The following is a 16873-nucleotide window of genomic DNA, read 5'->3' as shown; positions in this document are numbered from 1 at the left end:
AAAGCCGGCGGCTTTATACCGCCCGCCGGCTTTTAAACAATCAGGAGAATTCTCCCCCGCTGGGATGGCATTCTGATGACAGGCTGGATCGCGCTGCCATCCAACTTGTGATCCTTCACAGACACTACAGAGCGCAGGCATTATGGGAACTTCCGATTCTGGTATCCGATATTGTAAAAGTATCGGAATTAAGTATCGGAATTCCGATACCGCGAATATCGGCCGATACCCGATATTACAGTATCGGAATGCTCAACACTAGTCTGCACACAATGCTGGGCTCTCTCATTTGCACCCTGTCAAAATTGCTTACTGCTGTGGAGATTCTGCTCCTAGTTATGTGACCCGGACAGGACACTTCTGTCTCATTGCACACGTGATCTGGAGGCAGAGTCTCAGGAAGATCTATGTCCGGCCCATAGATCTTAACTCGTTTACATACAAGAAAACTGTGGATTTCTCTGGAATAAGACATCGGAGCACAAATATCAGGGTATCATTTTATTTACCTTTTAATCTCCTGCATTCCCATATAGATGGTTTAGGTGAGTTTAACCTACTGACAGATGCCCTTTAAAAGACATATGTTTCTATCTACACAAGATAGAATTGAGCCATTCAGTGCCGCCTCGCTCCATACACGGCAAGTGGGCACGTCTGACTAGAAGGCGCAACCTCACTCAATACAAGTGTATGGAGAGCGAGGCCGTGTCCACTGGCCGGGGGTATGTATAATACATACCATCCGTTACCAGGTCTCATACCAGCGAATCCCTGCAGCGCACAGAGCCTGCGCTGGGAGGAGGGGGTGGGGGGGGGGGTGAAATCCGACAACCCCTTTAACAGGCTCTGTAACCTGATACCTCAGTTAGCTGACAGTCTGTCTGAGTTGAATTTGACTTGTTTTTCAGAGTGGATGGCGACTTCAAGAGGAAGGGGAACAATTGGTTCACAAGTGGAGAAAGATTACAAAGTTTTGTACTATCGATTTATACAAAGTTTGTTGAAACGAATGACCATTTTAACCCTTCAACAAGTCGTATGGGTATGTTACATACATTTTCCAAAACATTTGTGAAAAGTAAAGTTGAAAAACAAAACTTACTGTAGCCCAAGTGTTGATTTTCTTCTTGGCTATAGTTAAACAGATTATCATTAGGATTTTCTGCCCCGCTTTTGTGCTTGACTACTTACATTATTCTTCAATAAACTCAACAATGTTATCGAAAAACACAGTCCCCAATATGCCAGCAGAAAAAGAAGCAAAGATAATGGCAAAATAATTGTCTGCCAGTGCTCAGAATCTTCCCTAATGCATTAGTGCAAGATCTGATAAACTAATCCAAAGGCATAAAACGCTTCCTTTTTTTATCTTATTGATTCCTTAAAAATAGTCTAAGTAGAGCAGGGAGGTCAGCTGGCACATAACTGCAAAAATAGCTCTCCCAACTAAGCGGAAAATATCTTTTTAGTTTACTTAAAAACTAATTAGATCAGAAGTCAAAGACTATGAGAAACCCCTAAAGCGCTGCCCGGCTTACATGAGAAGATTCATTTGTATTATTCCAGACCTGGGAGCTTCAAGAACTTTGTCAGTGCGGTTCCATATTGTAGATGCATTCAATAACCAATACTGGATGACAGAGTCTGAGGGACATTCTTCACTTAGAAATGTGTACAGATTATAATCTTTGAAAAAAACAAACAAAAAAAAAACAAATAGAACAAAAAACATGATTTTCTGCCTACTTTGTCACAAGATGTTTATGCTACATGTGTATGTGCGGTCACCCAGTGGTTATGATGCCAGTTACAGCCTATAAAAAAACAAACATTCAAGTGCCTAACCAATTCAAGAGATGGTAAGGTTACGGGTAGACACACCTGTATTATGGCTACTAACAGGTTAGGCTGTCTTCATTCACATGACCCACCTTCTCGGTTAATGGACGAATAATTGTGAAAAAGGAATATTGTACTGATAGGTCCTGATGTTCCTGCAATTGGATATACTAATACATCATGGTGATTGTGCTGGCATAGGAGCCAGTGTGATCACTGTGTGAGCTTGGCTTAAAAGGGTTATACCCACCAAAATCAAGTTATTCCTTATCCATTAAATAGGGGATAACTAGATTATCTCTGGGGTTCCAACCCTAGGACCACCAGCAATCCAGAGATCAGGGCTGTGGAACCATAATGGCTCGCAGCCTTGTCCTGAATGAAACCAATGTGCACATGAGCAGTCTCCGCTCCCTCATAGATAATGCATGAAGCAATGGCTGCGCATGCAGACCTGTGCTCCGTTGCTGTAGGTCTCAGCGGTTGGACCCCCACCAATCAACATGTTATCTCGTATCCCATGGATCAAAGAGAACTTGCTGTTTTTGGAATAACCCTTTAACTGACAGCCAAGCTTCTGCAGCAACAGCCCAGTAAGTGGCAGCACCGATCCTGGTCGTTTTACCATTGTCAATAGCAACTGTGGCATTTAGATAGTAGTGATAGGTTGGGGGACACCCTCTTTAACCCCACTGGCACCCCTGCACCATGATCCCAAAGTGTTGATGGTTGTCGTGGCAACCCAAGTTCAAACTTTGACCTTAGTGTCTGCCAGGCATGGTGGCCTTTAAGGACCTGCCATAAACAGGGTCTAACAGGCCTCCTGTCAGTGTAATGCTAACAGGTTTAATACAATGAAATAGTCCAGTGATCAGACCATTTAGTGTTCAAGTACCCTATTGGGACTAGGTTAAAAAAAGTTAAAAATTAATGTGCAAAAATGTAAAATAAAGAACGAAAAAAATAATGGAAAATTATTTCACATTTTTCATGTAAAAAGAAAAACAAACAAAAAATTACACATATTTGGTATCATTATCTGTGCATGGTGGAGGAGAAGCAGGGGGTTGTGGGAGATGTTGTTACAATGGTCACATTGGCAGCACTGAAGGACCGCCCACATCACACCGAGCAGAGACAACCATGGAGGAGCTGGAGCTCCTCCATGAGGAGATGTAAGAGATGTAAGGAATTAGCCAGCGCGTATATAGAAGCAGGTCTGAGTTACTTTAGAGGAGTTATTAGACCCAGGGGAGTTTGAACAATAAATATAGATCTTGAGAGCAATACAACAGAAAATATTCCCCTATTGAGGTGAGAAAACATTTATGACCCAGATGTGTTTTCATGCTGGGTAAATTGCAGCTTAATTACCCTCTACGCCCTACAGAACAGTAACACATGGAAGATGATAAGCCGTCCTCAGCCAAACGACAAGCCGTCCTCAGCCAAACGGCAAGCAGTCCTCAGCCAAACGGCAAGCCGTCCTCAGCCAAACGACAAGCCGTCCTCAGCCAAACGACAAGCCGTCCTCAGCCAAACGACAAGCCGTCCTCAGCCAAACGACAAGCCGTCCTCAGCCAAACGACAAGCCGTCCTCAGCCAAACGACAAGCCGTCCTCAGCCAAACGACAAGCCGTCCTCAGCCAAACGACAAGCCGTCCTCAGCCAAACGACAAGCCGTCCTCAGCCAAACGACAAGCCGTCCTCAGCCAAACGACAAGCCGTCCTCAGCCAAACGACAAGCCGTCCTCAGCCAAACGACAAGCCGTCCTCAGCCAAACGACAAGCCGTCCTCAGCCAAACGACAAGCCGTCCTCAGCCAAACGACAAGCCGTCCTCAGCCAAACGACAAGCCGTCCTCAGCCAAACGACAAGCCGTCCTCAGCCAAACGACAAGCCGTCCTCAGCCAAACGACAAGCCGTCCTCAGCCAAACGACAAGCTGTCCTCAGCCAAACGACAAGCCGTCCTCAGCCAAACGACAAGCCATCCTCAGCCAAACGACAAGCCATCCTCAGCCAGACCTTACCTCTTTTGGACACTGGTTTTTGCATGAAATTAACATATTCTTCTCATTGTCATCAGCCAAAGTCAGTTTTCTAAAGCAAAGAAAAAGATATTAAGTTATTACTGTGAAATACAAACTGACAATCGCAATGATCATCCTCATGATTTCCAGCGGCGCAAGAAAAGGCGAGCAAAACATCCATGCACCAACGTGCCTCACACTGCAGTGATGGGTCAGCGCACCCAGGGGCGGACATAACATTGGGGCAACCTGTGCAGCTGCACTGAGGCCCAAGGTAAAGGGGCCACTCACACCTCCAAAGCAGCAAACGACTTCTGCCAAATAGATATTATTAGTAGTGATGAGCGAGCATGCTCGCCACTGCTCGGTACTCACAGTAATCGAGATGCTCGGAGCTCGCCGAGTACTTGCGCGATGCTCGGGCGGGAGCTCGGGTCCCTGTCTTGCATGTTTGGCGCTATTTAGAGCACCAATCATGCAGGGATTGTCTGCCACTCACTGTAATGCCGCAGCCATGGTGGTTGTGGCATTACAGTGATTGCCCAAATCGATGGGAACAGTGCTCACAGTGAAAAATGAAAAGCCGGCAATTCAGCAGCGGCATACACCGGTACCCGACAATTTAGAACAGAAAGAATAGAGCATCACACATAGATTAGATAGATATTATATATGTGACTGACATGTTTCTAAGTACAGTGACAGTGTTGGTTACTGTACTTGTCATTTAGTGTTAAAATAAAGGATTTATTAAAAAATAAATTGCCGTGGGGTTCCCCGAAATTTCTGGGATGGCTGACGGCTGGTGTTTCTAGCCTGGGAGGGGGCTAATATTCATGGCACCCTTCCTGGGCTATTAATATCAGCCCCCAGCTGTCTGTCTAGCCTTTGCTAGCTATTAAAATAGGGGGGACCCCACGTCATTTATTTTTGGGTCCCCCATTTTAATAGCTAGTAAAGGCTAGGTATTCAGCTGGGGGCTGATATTAGTAGCCTGGGAAGCTCTGTGGGTATTATCCCCTTCCCAGGCTTCAAACATCTGTCTCAGCCGTCTGCTTAACCTCCGTTCGAGACTAAAATTACGGGGAACCCCTACGGAAATTTTTTTTTTTTAACAAATCCTTTATTTTAACACTAATTGACAAGTACAGTAACACTGTCACTGTAGTTATTATATATGTGACTGACATGTTTCTATCTATCTAATCTATGTGTAATGCTCTATTCTTTTTGTTCTAAATTGTCGGGTAACGGTGTATGCCGCTGATGAATTGCCGGCCGGCTTTTTTAAAGAGACGGGTGAATGAAAATCGGAGGGCACTAGTGTGTTTTGAGTGCCCTGCTATGTTTTTCATGCACCCTCCTATATACCCTGCCTGCCTGTCTGCCTATATATTCTGCCTGCCTGACGTTTAATTGAGCACTGTTCCCATCGATTTGGGCAATTTTTGACCTTCTGCAGACCACCGGGGGGGACCGCCAGAAAAATGCTTGAGTTTCCCATAGACTTACATTGGGCTCGTTGCTCGGGTCGAGCACCCGAGTATTCCAATGTGCTCGACCCGAGCTTCGAGCATTTTAGTGCTCGCTCATCACTAATTATTAGGCTGCAAAGATCCCATCTACTGCTCTAGCATGGAGCCCCCTTCTGTCTGTACCCACTCCCAAATGCATGTTTTGGGGTCCACAAATGACTGGGAGCCAAGAGACCATGTGAACACTGCCCTGTGACAATCATATCTAACAAAGATACCCTTTTTTTTTAAATTATTTTGTGAAGTGTGCGGGAGAGTGGAGGCAGGTGTAGTTTAACCCATCCCATTAAGACAATCATGCACTGGGATTCTCAAATGAAGTATCATCATAAAAGGGAATAATAAAAAAAAAAAAAGTGGTTCGATAATGTTGTTAGGGAAGAAAAGGGACATTTTAATTCAAGCAAATTAGAAAATAGTTTTGATTATGGCACTAAATAGATAGGGATTTAGGAGGAAAATGTAGTTATATTTCAGATCACCCCTTTAAAACTTTAACTTGAAGGGGTTGGCCAAGATTTTTTTTAAAAAAGGGCATAAAGCAGGTGCATTGTAATAATAAAATAATACCAAAACTCCAGATACAGTTATATAATCTAGAGGGCATTCACATCCTAACTGGTGTAAGGGTTTAGGAAATACAGCTCTTTAACCCTTTCATGACACAACGATGTATGGAGCAGACTCACGTAGCCCCATTTCTGGGCATGTGATGGCTGTGTATTACAGCCAGGGCCTGCTGCTAACAATGCTCTGCCTGCGATTGTTAACTGTCTCAGAGTGAGATTTAACATGCGCCAGAATGCACGCGCATCATTCTCCACGCCCGTGATGTGATCGCGGGTCACAGAATCGGAGGTCAGCTGATGACCCCCTTGCCTGTCATTACGGAGCTTTGAAACCTTGCCTGTGGCCGGGCTTCAAAGGCAACCGTGATTTTTGCTATATCCAGTAAAGTGATCAGACGATGGGATCTGCAAGTCCCCTAAGGGGACTAACAATACCTGTTAAAATCTACAAAATTATGTAAGTCTCTTGCTACCGTGCTAGGGCTACTGGGATACTGACAGTTACTGCAAATTAATGTGGGATTCTGCTGGCAGCAGTGCAGACGTACAGTGAATGATGCGGTTACCTATATAAGTATACTTATTTACATTAATAGTTGGCAAAGTCTCCAGATATTTGTTTGATATATGGTGAATTAAAGAATTCTGCATCAATTAGTGTATGTGACAAATAAGTGTAGTTGATACGAACATTAAAAATGACAGGTTAAACTTAGAATTAGAAAATGATATACTTAGAACTTCCCTATTGCTTCTCTAGTGTAATGAGTATTGAAGATAGCAGGGGGTGTGCAGATAAATGCTGAATACTGATTTAATCAGTTACTGATAAATTCTTTGAAAAAAATGTTCAATATTCATAGTTGCCAGTAAGATTAAATTATAAGTATAAGCTTAACCTGCCATTAAAATTCAACAATGCCAAAATTAAGTCTTTTTGGGTCGCTGCAGTTCCATAAAAAATGCTGTAACAAGCGATCGTAAAGTCACATCTATCCCAGAATGGTATTAATAAAAACGTCATCTCGCCCTGCAAAAAAAAAGCCACTGCACAGCTCCATTGGCTGAAAAATAAAAATGTTACAGGTCTTGGAAAATGGTGACACAAACCTAAAAAAGTTTTTTTTTTGCAAACTTCTGATTTTTTTTTCTCACCACTAAAACAATAAAAAAAAAAAAACTGGACATGTTGGGTATCGCTGTATTTGTACTGATGAGGAGAATCATATTGCAAGGTAATTTTTACCTCAAAATGTACACCATAAAAACAATTCATGCGACTGCACAGCAGGGGTGAAAGCCCCTGAAATGAGCTGCGCTCAGTGAGTGACAGGACACCGCTCACTGAGTGCAGCTCCGGGGCTCGCTTGCTGCAGAAGTCAGTCTCCCCGGCTCCTCTGCTGAGCGCTTGCATGGATTACAGTGGGGGACACTTAGGACAGGTGAGTATATGGATTTTTTTAATTTTATTCTTGTTTTTACAGGTGGAGACACTGGGAGCAGACTACAACTCTCATCATTATCCCCTGCTGGTGCCGATCGCAGCGCCGCCAGGTGACTGATGAGGGCAGCTAAATGTACCGCTGATTCCCAAACGCCGGTAAATGTCACAGTGATGGCATCTGTGTGCGGCACGTGTTTACATGGACCCATTGACTTGAATGGGTCCATGTGATCAGTGCTGCCGGCCAAAAACGGGCATGTCTACATGTGGAGCACACAGACACACGGTCCGTGGAAACACAGATATGTGCTCAGACCCATTCATTTGTATGGGTCTACATGTGTCAGTGTCTCCAGTACGTGTGGAAACGGTCATCACATGTACCGAAAATACTGACATGTGAAAAAGCCCTTAGAAATAGAAAGGCCAGATTAGACTTTGTCAAAAACACATCTGAAGATGAAGCCAGCCCACTTCTGAAAAAGCATTCTGTGGACAGGTGAAACTAAGAGCATCCTGTACCAGAATGATGGGAAGACAAAAGTATGGAGAAGGCTTGGAACGGCTCATGATCCAAAGCACACAACATCCTCTGTAAAACATGGCAGAGGCAGTTTCATGGGACGGGCATGCATGGCTTCCAATGGCACAGGGTCACTAGTGTTTATTGATGAGGTGATTGAAGATAGAAGCAGCCGGATGAATTCTGAATTGTACAAGGTGATAGATTCTGCTCAGAGTCAACCAAATGCAGCAAGGTTGATTGGACGGCGCTTCACAGTACAGATGGACAATGACCCAAAGCATACTGCAAAAGCAACCAAGGAGTTGTTTAAGGCAAAGAAGTGGAATATTCTGCAATGGCCGAGTCAATCACCAGATTTCAACCTGGTTGAGCATGCATTTCACATGCTTAAAGAAGTTGTCCATTACTTTTCCATTGATCAATGTTTGATTGGTCGGGGTCTGGCACCCAGCACCCCCGTTGATCAGCTGTTATCAGTGCCGGCGGCTGAAGTGCTTACTTGCGCTACTTGGCAGTCTAGCCATAGTGGCCGCCGCAGGGTACTGCACATCCGCCCCCAATTGAATTGAATGGAATCAATGGAAAAGTAGTGGACAACTTCTTTAAGACAAAATTTGAGTCAGAAAGACCCATAAACAAGCAACAACTGAAGTCAGCTGCAGTAAAGGTCTGGCAAAGAATCACAAAGGAGGAAACCCAAGGTTTGGTGATGTCCATGGCTTCCAGACATCAGGCAGTCATTTCCTGCAAAGGATTCTCAAAAAAATATTAAAAATGAACATTATATATGGTAAAGTTAATTAGTCCAATTACTTTTGAGCCCCTAAAATGAGGAGGCTTTGTAGAAAAATGGTTGCAATTCCTAAACCTTTCACAGGATATTTTTGTTCAGTCCCTTTAATTAAACCTTAAAGTCTACACCTCAATTGCATCTCAGTTGGTTCATTTTAAATTAAACATATTGGCCTGCAGAGCTGAAATCACGAAGATTCGGTCACTGTCCAAATATTTCTGGACCTAACTGTACATTGCTAGCATACACACAGTACAATGGGTAGTAAAGCCTGGTCATACCTGCACTCGATGTACAGACTACTAATTTTGCAGTGGCACTTAGTCCTGATCATCTGAATGCATTGTGGGCAGTCCTCAGGGTGACACGGTAGGTTGCACTGATGGGGGCACCCTGCTGGCCGTGGCTTTCTGCATCCTTCTTCACACATAAAACACTCCGGACCACACTAGAAGATATACGTGGTTATATTGTAAGATTTAGGCTGTTACAATCAAGTTTTAGTCCTTCATGCCTGGATAATTGATTTCTGCCTTGGATTGCAACAGTAAACAAAATTTCCCATGTTATCTACTTTAACATATCAACATGTCAGGTTATAGGTTGAACGGCATGGAAGCATGTCTACCATCAAAAGTTAAAAGTATGAAGAAATGCACTTGAAACCATTTTATATCTCAATGTATAGCGATTTTTACAAAAGGTAATGTGAAGAGCGGACGTCAGCCTCGTATTCATCCTATCCGGTACATGACGCGATGATATTTCAGAATATTATACACCAATTCTCACCTTCTCTTTGTTGCCACGATCGTCTGTGACTTTATGACATTCTCTTACACAAGAGTGATTGCCACACGGAAGCAGGCGGTCACATGGTCTTTTGCAGGAAAATGGGCCAGCGGCATGGCACGGTAAGGGGCTCACCTGAGGGGACCAAAACCAACCCAGTGATTAGCTTACGTTACAATTAAAACGGGTGCTTTCCTATTGCTAAAGACAGCTTGAAAACGATTCTCCAAGACATGATATAGAATCCTTAGGATAGTCTGACAAAGTCACGGGCAGAGTACTGGCGGGGAGATATGTTTCACTGAGGCTGTTAGCTTCAGTCATGTGAAACCTGGAAATCTTCTCCTGTATAGTAGGTGCAGAGAGGGTTAATCGGCCATTTAAAAGGGCATGTTCTATAGGTGAATGGCCATAGTGTGGGCGGGAGGCCATTCACCATATCTCCACCCCAGGGTGTGGTCTGGGCTTTAAATAGCCAGCCTTTTCATTCAGGCGGTGTTCAGTGTGTGGAAGCTAGCTCCTGAGAGAGAAGAGCTTGTGTTTGTGCTAAAACTGGACCATTTGCTCTTGCTAACCCCGAGTGACCGGACCTCGGTCGAAGCAAGGACTGTTCTGTACCGTTTTCCTTTTTGTTTCCTGTTATGTCAGAAAGGCCGTTTATGTTATGCACTTGGCAGTGGTTTATGCAGCTTCTTATAATAAACCACCAAGTCATTTAAAGAGACAGTGTCCAGTATCTAACTCCGAGTGCAGCAGAGCGAGCAACTCTACCACAATAGACATAAGTTGAGGGGGTGCTGAAGTAGTGGTCACACCAGAGTGGTGCTGCCCGTGGAGCCAAATACACCTTTGACCCCATAAATAGACACCAGTATTACGAGTGGCACATGGTAGGTGAGGTTGTCCTGTGTAAATAACAAATTAACTTGGAGCGTCCTTCTTTATACTGACAGCGCTGGAGGTAGACACCTGAGACGGCACATGCCATTTACAAGGGAGATCTCACGCCAGTCAAACTATAGAGGGAAACCCATATATTAAGGAGGAGGTGGCAAGCCAATCTGCATAAGATTTCTCCATAGAGCAATGCATGAAAACAAGTCTATCTACCCCGTGTCTCTTCAGATCAGAGTTAGTACCCAATTAGTACTAAAAGGGGAAAAGTAACTCTCTATTGTCAACTTATTCGGATATTTTCAGGAGGAATAACAGGAATGAGCCAACACAGAGATCTAGTAAAAATGTTCCTGTATCATTTAAGGTTGCAAAAGTACAAATCAGAATATAGAAAAAAATATGTGGTAGAATAAATTAAGTTGTATTAAAAAAATAAAAATACCATGTAGGGGCAAGGCCTATTTTAGCCTTAAAAAGTAACTTTGGCTCTGCTCACTCAAGATGATGAGCGAGGCTGGTGACGTCATGTCACCCGATACCTGCCAGGACTATATGCAATAGGCAGGAGTTGTGTACCAGTACTATTTTAATGAGAACCACTGTGATAAGCATGACCTTTAGATCGGTCATGGAGCACAAGCTCCAAGTGCTCATCAAGTCTTAGCATTAAGGGATTATCGTTCCAGATCTGCAGTAGAGTTGTTGCGAATCCATTTGCAGAACCAGGGAGCTCCTCTTCCCTTCCGACACCTCCGGCTCATCTCTTGTTTAGACAGCCAGGTGGAAAGTGATCACTGCAGCAGGACGTACGTAACATCATGACCAGACGGCTAATCAATAGCAGAGTCGCGATGCCCTCAGGTACGAGGAGGTTCTCTGAGCTCCCATCCAGCTGTCAGAGACTACTGTCGCGGTCAATGGACCAAGTCCTGTGCATCAATTTGCACTAAATCTAGTCAACCATCCAGTCCATCTAGACCGGGGGGGTGTGACTTTGTCTTGTCTAGGTGATGTGTTTCAGCGGTCAAACCTCATTGATCTACCAGTCATCAACTATCCTGTTAACACGTAATACCACCTCCGGGATACCCCTTTATGTGCTCAATGAAATTAGCTTTACTGGCATAAAAGTTAGCGCACACATTGCTAGTGTTAGATGGTGACTTTATGGAAGGTATTTTAATTATCGCTCCTGCTATGGACTGCACTTTGTCCATGTGTATTTAAACTCTAGGTAATAAGTGTACACATTGGATAAAGTTGTACTGTTATTTTGTTATTCACTTTCCCTCCTGGACTTTTTACATGACCTGAGAAGTGTACAATATTCCCTTTCAATGGTCATGAATCTCCACAAAGCTTCAAGTCGAAGCCAACAAAGGGATATTTCTTACATCGGACAATACACAAATGAGTCATATGTTGACCCAAGCCAGCCCTGGACAAAATTAAACCTTCACAAAATGCAGCTCTGTAAAAACCACTGATGGCTCACGTATTGCCAAAAACCAAAGGCAGACATACTAGGAGAGGAATTCTAGAAACACACTGCCTCCGCCAGAGATGTGATAGGTAATGAGGTCATATCCTGGAGCTAACAGGAAGTGAGAGACTGACTTCCTGTGTACGCAGAAGAGCACGTACTCGATTGGTGGTCAGACTAAAATCACATAAAAGAGTTGACCGAAATGAAAGGCTCAAAATGTATGGCTGAAACACATGACATTATATATGTGCAAATAAAAGTCACTGAAGTGCTAGTTCTTCAGCAGTTTGTGCTGCAGTAGTTCTTCTGTGGAATCAGGGCTGACGCATTAATGAATCGTGGGAACCCTGTCACCGGTTGTCCTTCACTTAGAAACCTAGGTCCTTGTCAAAGTCGCCCAATCCTTGCACTCGTATTTTATGACTCTAACGTATAATTTTAAAGAACTTACTGTTACACAATATAAGCATCCTTTGAAAACCAATATTTTTTCAGAAGTTTATGTGTTCTGTATATTGTATTAGTCAGTGGTGGCCAATTTTTAAGACTCTCATAAAAGCCGAGAAACAGATAACCAACAAGACAATTCCTCTGATAGTGACGGTATCAAGATGAAGGTTTCTTAAAGCAACTGTCCAACCAGAATTCCAAAAATTATATGCAAATCTCTAAAGAGTATAATTATCTGCCATTTATGTTCCTCTGCTCTTGCTTCTTGGCTCCGTCCTATCATGTCAGAATGTGATCTGTAGATCCATCTCAGTTACAGTGTCTAGGTAGTCAGAGACACGCCCCCTGTCACATCATTGGTTCACATTTCAGCTACCCCTCCCCCCTGCCTTTTCTGGTTGGTGTATAAGACAAGTTTATTATAGCAATGAGAGACAATTTCTACACCAGGAAGGAAAGAATAATAATAAAGTACAAATATATTATATATTTTTTTAGATCTGGGCAATAATTATGTGGAAATCTATCACAATCCTGGACATGATACTAAACAGAGCTACAACGGCTAAAAACACAAAATCAATGATTAGCGACACAGGCGCACACTGATAGCGAGAAGTTTGAGCTCAAGATGGTATAGTGACATGCTTACCTCGTGTTTGCCAAGGCACTCCCTGAAAAAGAAGAGCAGGAGAATTCAGGGATTTGGTGATTCGGTGAAACAGAAAAAAGCAAGATGGACAATATATATCTGATGTCTGACCACAACTTCGTCACGAGCAGAGCAGCAGACTGGTCTGTGACAGAGCCTGTGTACAAGGAGGAACAGATCTGGATGCACAAGGGTGGGGTGTAGACCCAAAAGCACACTGAGGTGTTGTTGAGCTTCCTTAAATGAAACTTTTCAGTTTGTCACAATAGTTGCACTAATACCCAATGCTCAAACTAATATAGAACGCCACTGTACCTCAATACAACATGCACCCCCCTAGTCCAGCCATCAAACAGCTACATCAAAAAATGCATAGAAAATCAATGAACACGATATTTACCAACTAAACAAAATATCATACATAGAGATATATATTTACACACACACACATTATATATATATACGCTGCTGAAAAAAAATAAAGGGAACACTCAAATAACACATCCTAGATCTGAATGAATGAAATATTCTCATTGAATACTTTGTTCTGTACAAAGTTGAATGTGCTGACAACAAAATCATCAATGGAAATCAAATTTATTAACCAATGGAGGCCTGGATATGGAGTCACCCCCAAAATTAAAGTGGAAAAACACACTACAGGCTGATGATCCAGCTTTGATGTAATGTCCTTAAAACAAGTCAAAATGAGGCTCAGTATTGTGTGTGGCCTCCACGTGCCTGTATGACCTCCCTACAACGCCTGGGCATGCTCCTGATGAGGTTGCGGATGGTCTCCTGTGGGATCTCCTCCCAGACCTGGACTAAAGCATCCGCCAACTCCTGGACAGTCTGTGGTGCAACGTGACATTGGTGGATGGAGCGAGACATGATGTCCCAGATGGGCTCAATCGGATTCAGGTCTGGGGAACGGGCGGGCCAGTCCATAGCTTCAATGCCTTCATCTTGCAGGAACTGCTGACACACTCCAGCCACATGAGGTCTGGCATTGTCCTGTATTAGGAGAAACCCAGGGCCAACCGCACCAGCATATGGTCTCACAAGGGGTCTGAGGATCTCATCTCGGTACCTAATGACAGCCAGGCTACCTCTGGCGAGCACATGGAGAGCCCTGCGGCCCTCCATAGAAATGCCACCCCACACCATTACTGACCCACTGCCAAACCGGTCACGCTGAAGGATGTTGCAGGCAGCAGATCGCTCTCCACGGCGTCTCCAGACTCTGTCACGTCTGTCACATGTGCTCAGTGTGAACCGGCTTTCATCTGTGAAGAGCACAGGGCGCCAGTGGCGACTTGGCCAATCCTGGTGTTCTGTGGCAAATGCAAAGCATCCTGCACGGTGTTGGGCTATGAGCACAACCCCCATCTGTGGACTTCGGGCCCTCATACCACCCACATGGAGTCGGTTTCTAACAGTTTGTGCAGACACATGCACATTTGTGGCCTGCTGGAGGTCATTTTGCAGGGCTCTGGCAGTGCTCCTCCTGTTCCTCCTTGGAGGTAGCGGTCCTGCTGCTGGGTTGTTGCCCTCCTACGGCCCCCTCCACGCCTGCTGGTGTACTGGCCTGTCTCCTGGTAGCACCTCCAGTCTCTGGACACTACGCTAACAGGCTGACAGACACAGCAAACCTTCTTGCCACAGCTCGCATTGATGTGCCATCCTGGATGAGCTGGACTACCTGAGCAACTTCTGTGGGTTGTAGAGTCCGTCTCATGCTACCACAAGTGTGAAAGCACAACCAACATTCAAACGTGACCAAAACATCAGCCAGAAAGCATTGGTACTGAGATGTGGTCCCCACCTGCAGAACCACTCCTTTATTGAGTGTGTCTTGATAATTGCCAATAATTTCCATCTATTGTCTGTTCCATTTGCACAACAGCATGTGAAATTTATTGTCAATCAGTGTTGCTTCCTAAGTGGACAGTTTGATTCCACAGAAGTTTGATTTACTTGGAGTTATATTCTGTTGTTTAAGTGTTCCCTTTATTTTTTTGAGCAGTATAAATTTATATTTATATATATATATATATATATACACACACACACATATATATATATACACACACACATACATACATACATACATAGTAGAAAAACCTCATCAGCAACCTCCTAATGTGTACTGGAGCCAGCTGCTGTAACTGAAATATATAAAGAACCGATGCAGCAGCACTCCATATGGCCAAGATACGTTTTAACAACAGAGATACATATATATACAGACAAACAGACATATGTATATGTGTGACATGTTACTGTCCACAAGGAGAAACGTTACCCCTTGGATCCCGGTTAGACGCCTCTCACATAGCCAAACCAGATCTCACACTTTGCACTGATGAGGGGCAGCACCCAAAAACACTGCAGACTGAGATTCTGGTTTTTGCTTTTATCCTAAGTCATGTAGCAAGGCTCAATAAAGGGTCGATATTGGCTTTTAGGATGCCGGTTTCCAATTGGTGGCACTACAGTTCAAGTCCTCTTCTTCTTTGAAGAGGCAATTTGTATATTTATTTTGCCAGAAGAGCACTGCACGGCTTATAAGCCTCCTCACATTGATATGTCAGGCATGTCGATCTCCATAAGGGGACACGTTACCCACTGGATCCAAAGCAATGGGTGAAATCCTTGGATTACAAAGAGTGAAATTTGTGGCGACATCCCCAGCATATATTGTGCTGCAATTTTTAGGTCTGCAGCATCGGTCAATATACTCTGTGTAAAATCTCTGCAGCACATGCTTTCTAACCATCTCATGTAAAGTCCTATTACTATAAAATGCAGCAGATTTTCAGGCCAAATCTATTGCGCTTGTGCCCTTTTGTGCACGTACTCCAAAAGCAATCACTCAGCAGTTCTATGCTGCCCTATCAGAAGTAAGGAAAGGACCCTGATCATAATGCTGTCTTGTATTTGTATACGCCGTGGTTTTTATAAAAAACAAACAAACTATGAATTGGGTTCAGCGTTGAAGTCCTTGATATTCTTAATATTCAGACTCCACATGGCACTGTCCCATTGATTGAAAGCTTTCTGCATACGTGGGAAAGTGCACACAACATCTTTTTCATATGGGACTGCTGCAAACCTGCCTAAAAAAATCACCCAGAAATCACTCAAAAGACAGAATATATGCATTTATATGTAAAAACAACTTGCTGTTCACATATTCAAGTCATTTATGCATCTTTTATCTGCTTCATTAAGAGATGTTTATTATGCTCTTAAGTCTCTCCAGACCATATAGCATAATAAACAGCTTCTCATCCGGTTTTCCTTGCTCAAAAGTGAAGTCAGAAGCGTGAAGACGCCAAAGAACGAGAAGACAGAAGCGAAAGGACAGAAGCCAAAAGAGTGGCAGCGCCAAATCGAGAAGACAGAAGCCAAAAGAGTGGCAGCGCCAAAATCGAGAAGACAGAAGCGAGAAGACAAAAGCGACAGGAAGCCAAAGAGGGAAGACGCCCAAGAGGGAGGAGAGAAGCAAGAGAACAGGAGAGTGAGGGGGTTGAAGGGTGAGGATAGAAGCATACTGATGCGTGAGGAAACAAAAGAGTGGCGGCGCCAAAAAAGAGTGGCGGCGCCATATGAGTGAGGGCGCCAAAGCGAGAGGACAGAAGCGAGAGGACAGAAGCGAGAGGACAGAAGCGAGAGGACAGAAGCGAGAGGACAGAAGCGAGAGGACAGAAGCGAGAGGACAGAAGCAAGAGGACAGAAGCAAGAGGACAGAAGCGATAAGGCTTTTTTAACCCCCTTCCCAGTCATAAAAAATAAAAATAAAAAAAAATCAAGCTAAATGATAGCCACATATTTTCCATTTTGTTTGATTTGC

At 43.8% G+C, this 16873-nt stretch overlaps 1 protein-coding gene across 2 annotated transcripts in view; it reads right to left on the bottom strand.

Moving 5' to 3' along the window:
- The window catches only part of NFXL1 (nuclear transcription factor, X-box binding like 1), a 133609-nt gene that overhangs the window by 33875 nt on the left and 82861 nt on the right, over window positions 1–16873 (bottom strand). For both annotated transcript variants that reach the window (XM_073645534.1, XM_073645533.1), the window contains exons 16-19: window positions 13018–13039; window positions 9533–9667; window positions 9022–9188; window positions 3874–3943 (exon numbers count right to left, since the gene is read on the bottom strand). In XM_073645534.1, coding sequence (XP_073501635.1) covers window positions 3874–3943; window positions 9022–9188; window positions 9533–9667; window positions 13018–13039 — 394 coding nt within the window. The remainder of the gene's footprint in view (window positions 1–3873; window positions 3944–9021; window positions 9189–9532; window positions 9668–13017; window positions 13040–16873) is intronic.

This window comes from Phyllobates terribilis, unplaced genomic scaffold, assembly GCF_046119375.1.
Source record: "Phyllobates terribilis strain yellow unplaced genomic scaffold, ASM4611937v1 Scaffold_1__5_contigs__length_1240528914, whole genome shotgun sequence".
Lineage (NCBI taxonomy): Eukaryota > Metazoa > Chordata > Amphibia > Anura > Dendrobatidae > Phyllobates > Phyllobates terribilis.
The sequence above is the reverse complement of the archived record's forward strand: the minus strand, read 5'-3'. Positions and strand labels throughout refer to the sequence as shown.